The sequence below is a fragment of the Temnothorax curvispinosus genome, unplaced genomic scaffold (assembly GCF_003070985.1).
Source record: "Temnothorax curvispinosus isolate PA1 unplaced genomic scaffold, ASM307098v1 QBEX01008149.1, whole genome shotgun sequence".
NCBI classification, from domain to species: Eukaryota; Metazoa; Arthropoda; class Insecta; order Hymenoptera; family Formicidae; genus Temnothorax; species Temnothorax curvispinosus.
This window is the reverse complement of record NW_020217929.1, coordinates 1-1,607: the sequence shown is the minus strand read 5'-3', so window position 1 is coordinate 1,607 and position 1,607 is coordinate 1. Positions and strand designations below refer to the sequence as shown.

Below are 1,607 nucleotides of genomic sequence, written 5' to 3'. Positions count from 1 at the left end.
AAAAAACTCTTAACAACATTGAAAAGAAATCTCTCAGAAATATCGCAATCCATAAAAATTAAATTCTCATTTGTAAACATTTGTGTAGGTAATCAATTTAACTTAATAACTATTAGCGCATTTTGCACTAACAATAAGCATGTAATGGATTTATTTCCTTATTTTTTTTTATATACTATCTAATCATTAAAAACGATTACAATCAAGTAAACTTGAGAGTTTACGCAAGTCATGATGTTTATCGTAATATTTTATTTCTTTATTCCTCACTATAGTAAAAACTTGGTTATTCGCTTTGTGTAATATATAATGACGTAATACATCGCATAACATATTATTGTACACTTTAATCATCTTCCAAAGTGTATACGCGTTGAATAAAAGTTAAAAATCCGGCAAATTTTGTTCCAAACACAACTACATTGTACAATAATGTATTTCGTACAAGATTTTTATGTTTTTCTCTTTTTCAAGCTAATCCAGAATCCGCCAACAGGTTGCAACGTAAACTCTTTTTTATTGTATACGATTGGTTCGACAGTCTTTTCCGTAGTCTTTAGAGTGAATTTTTGTAAAAGATGAGCTATCAGAATCTTAGTCTCCATGAGAGCAAATCGATTGCCGATACATTGTCTAGGTCCGTGACCGAATGGTAGATAAGTACACGGTAAAATTTTGTCTTTGTTCTCCTTGCTAAACCTTTCGGGATCGAACTTATCCGGGTTCGGAAAGTACTTCGGATCGCGATGTAAACTGTAAATGGCAACCATCAATACATCGTTAGGTTCGACGATCACGTTCTTGCAGCCTGGTCGCGACGGAGGTAGTTCATATCTCTTAACGCAAAGTCTATCGATGAGGATCATCGGTGGATACTTTCTGAGAGTCTCGGAGATCACCATATCCATGTAAGACATCTTCGATAACGACTCGTAAGAAATCTCACTGTTTCCTTCGGCAAGGTGTTGTTGTACCTCTTCGCGCAAACGATCTTGTACACCTTGATTAACTGCCAGCTCGTGAGCAACGAAACACATCAGCGTCGCAGATGTTTCGAAACCAGCCAAGAAAAAGATAAAGGCTTGCGAAACGATGTCATCTAATGTCATCTTATGTACACCGGCACCTTCTCTGTCCCGAGCCTGCATTAATAAATGAATCATGTCCGGCCTGACGATGCCTTGCTCTTCCCGCGCTTTAATAGTTTCCTCCACGATCTTCTTGAAAAACTCGGTAGTAGCCGGCGGGAAAAAAGACAGACCTATTAATTTAGCGAACCGTGGACACGCACGAAATAACATCACCTTAGCCATCATTAGCGGTCCAGCAGAAAATTTGGTAGCCTCTATTCCTCTTATATAGAACTCATTGTCTGGATCTTTCATAGAATTCACACTTATGCCAAAGGCTGTCGTAGCAATTACGTCGGTGGCGTATCGTTTAAAGGCCCCCTTTGTTTCGATCGCATGACAGACTTCCGGATGATCAACCAAATAATTAACGAAATTGTGAGAACATTTCGACATCAGGTCAAACATGAACTTCATCTTGCTGGCGGTAAAAGAGGGGCTTAATGTATTCCTCATTTCTTTCCAACGATCTCCGCG

At 38.5% G+C, this 1,607-nt stretch overlaps 1 protein-coding gene across 1 annotated transcript; it reads right to left on the bottom strand.

Moving 5' to 3' along the window:
* Positions 1-232: 232 nt before the first annotated feature.
* LOC112457699 (cytochrome P450 9e2-like) lies at positions 233-1,604 on the bottom strand (the record flags this gene model as incomplete). Its single annotated transcript, XM_025020881.1, has 1 exon — positions 233-1,604. A coding segment is annotated over one exon (1,152 nt), but the record flags the coding sequence as incomplete, so codon positions are not given.
* Between the last annotated feature and the right edge of the window lie 3 nt (positions 1,605-1,607).